At 47.3% G+C, this 2,710-nt stretch overlaps 1 protein-coding gene across 1 annotated transcript in view; it reads right to left on the bottom strand.

Moving 5' to 3' along the window:
- ITGA2B (integrin, alpha 2b (platelet glycoprotein IIb of IIb/IIIa complex, antigen CD41)) overlaps nucleotides 1-2,260 on the bottom strand; it is a 13,219-nt gene extending 10,959 nt beyond the window's left edge. Inside the window, exon 1 of the mRNA XM_008590832.1 lies at nucleotides 2,047-2,260. Within this exon, the coding sequence (XP_008589054.1) occupies nucleotides 2,047-2,234 (188 nt within the window). The 5' untranslated portion in view covers nucleotides 2,235-2,260. The remainder of the gene's footprint in view (nucleotides 1-2,046) is intronic.
- Nucleotides 2,261-2,710: the final 450 nt, after the last annotated feature.

Here is a 2,710-nt window from a genome sequence, read left to right as displayed (position 1 = left end):
AAAAAAAAAAAAAAAAAAAAAAAAAAAAAAAAAAAAAAACAAAAAAAAAAAAAAACAGCGGGGGGGGGGGGGGGGAGGAGAAGAAGACATAACAACTACAATTCCTTGAAGTTGACACGACAAGCAAACAGAAAGGACATTGTTGGGTGGGAGGGGGAGTGGGAGGAGGAGGGAGGGAGGTTTTGGTAATGGGCCACAATAATCAACCACATTGTATATTGACAAAATAAAATTTAAAAAAAAATTCTCCACCTTTACAACTCTTAAAAAAAAAAAAAAAACATTTGGTTTGATATCCTGTGAAGACCACCTGAGCATTGCACACCATCTCCACCCTCCCACCCCCAACAAAAACCAGGGGTTCACATGCTCCCTAGAACGTCTGTCTACTTAGACTGTTACAGATCCCGTCCTGAGAGCTGGCTTTAATGGTGACGAATGAGGGCATCTCTGCTGATAGAGCTGAGGTCCCTAGCAGATCTAGGTTTATTTATTTATTTTTATTTTTATTTTTTTTAAAAGATGACCGGTAAGGGGATCTTATTAACCCTTGGCTTGGTGTTGTCAGCACCACGCTCAGCCAGTGAGCGAACCAGCCATCCCTATATAGGATCCGAACCTGGGGCCTTGGTGTTATCAGCACCACACTCCCGAGTGAGCCATGGGCCGGCCCGCAGATCTAGGTTTAAATCACGATTCTGCCGTATGTAAAATAGGGATAATACAAACCAATCAATGCTGTTAGGAGCAGTAAATGTAATGAATGCATGAGGGACATTTAGCATGGTCCTAGCCAGATACAGTACATAAAAAGTGCTTTTGAAAAAATGCTATAATATTTTTTAGCAAGCAGGATGTTTATTAAGTAGTGTCCATGGGAGCACTACTTGTAGAAACAAGGGGAAAGAAGCAGGAGTGTGCAGAGGAAGGAATTAAGCTGAGATTCAGGTCCAATGACAGCTGTGAGCCAATACCCCAGGAACGCTGGACGTAGAATCCTTCAGAATTGTTAGAATTGGGGCCAGCCCGTGGCTCACTCGGGAGAGTGCGGTGCTGATAACACCAAGGCCACGGGTTCGGATCCTATATAGGGATGGCCGGTTGGCTCACTAGCTGAGCGTGGTGTTGACAACACCAAGCCAAGGGTTGAGATCACCTACACACCATATACATGCTTGAAGTTCCCCTGATGACACCAAGGCCACGGGTTCGGATCCTATATAGGGATGGCCGGTTGGCTCACTAGCTGAGCGTGGTGTTGACAACACCAAGCCAAGGGTTGAGATCCCCTTACCGGTCATCTTTAAAAAAAAAAAAAGAATTGTTAGAATTGAGGGTAGATGGCTGGACGCTAAACCTTGCCATCCCCCTTCGGTTATTGGATCTCAGCCACCTTGGGACAGAAACTTGACTTTGGGTGAAGTAGCTTTCTTCCGCAGAGAAAATCCCCAAGTGGCTGACACTTGAAGGCTATCTGCCGTTGCCACTCTCGGAAGCTGAGCAACACACTGTCCAGCACAATAAATAGCTCAGGATAACACAGCTATAAAGAAGCCAGGACTCTCATCCTGACAGTTCGATTCCAAAGCCTGATCAATACTAACCATTAATTATCTATTGCTTTTTTTCAAATACCTATAATTTTGACTGGGATGAGAGGAATGAAGTAGAAAAGCAAGGTGGAGATGTGTAGACAATTTTAGTTTTGCAAATCAATTTAGGACACATGCTCCTCTCTATTTTGAGGGGATGAGGGTGCAGTGGGTCATACAACTGACCCTTGGGGGAAAAAATATGGCATCAACTTTTGTCTTCCCTTTGTTCTTTCTATAGTTTCATTGTCCATCCCCCCATTGGTGCCCCTCCCTGACACCCTCACCTGAGTCAACCCTCCCCAGCATTCCTGACAGGAGCTCAACCCAAATAGACCCCAGAAGTCACCTTGTTCAACTGCTGTCACAAATGGGGAACTCGAGACCCACAGAAGCAGTGATGAGGGGGAGGGTACTTCTTTCTCCTAATACCCGAACTTCCCCCAGCGCTCACCTTCCATGGCTGTCCTTGTGGAAGTCCAATGAAAACCCAAAGTGGCTGCCATTGGGGCCTGTATAGAAGGTGAGCCGCATGGGGTCCAAGTTCAAGGCCCAGGCTAGAGGGGCAGTACCAGGTCCCAAGAGCAGCAGCGCCCACTCCAGAAGCCAGAGAGCATGCAGTGGACACAAAGCTCTGGTCATCTTCCTTCTCTCACAACCTCCTAGGCAAGAATGGGCCAGCTCCTTCCACTTCCCTTCGGTCTCCACCACAGGAAGTCTTTTCTTATCAAACTGGAACCCAAAGCAGTGGGCAGGGCAAAGGGCTCTAGTCCCTGGACCCATATGGTCTCTAGGATTGCCAGGAAGGAGGTGAGGCCGGGGTTGGGGGGCAGCAGGGGAAGACTTATGGCTGAGAGCCATGACTCCTCCCTTTTCCTGAGAGTTTATCACCAAGTCCTGTTGGTTCTGCCTCTCAGCTGTCTCTCGAATTTTCATCCCATCTCTATTACTTCTAGTGGGCTAGTCCAAGCCAACATCGCTTTCTGCTTGAGATAGCTCAGTTATGAACTAGTTGGCCCACACCACACAACTCCACTCTAGCGCACAGTTCTACAGCTCCTCCCTCTCCCATCCAGTTGGCTGCACTGCTGTGTCACTTTGTGACTTGGCCAGAGGTG

This window comes from Galeopterus variegatus, unplaced genomic scaffold (assembly GCF_000696425.1).
Source record: "Galeopterus variegatus unplaced genomic scaffold, G_variegatus-3.0.2 Scaffold6403, whole genome shotgun sequence".
NCBI classification, from domain to species: Eukaryota; Metazoa; Chordata; class Mammalia; order Dermoptera; family Cynocephalidae; genus Galeopterus; species Galeopterus variegatus.
The sequence above is the reverse complement of the archived record's forward strand: the minus strand, read 5'-3'. Positions and strand labels throughout refer to the sequence as shown.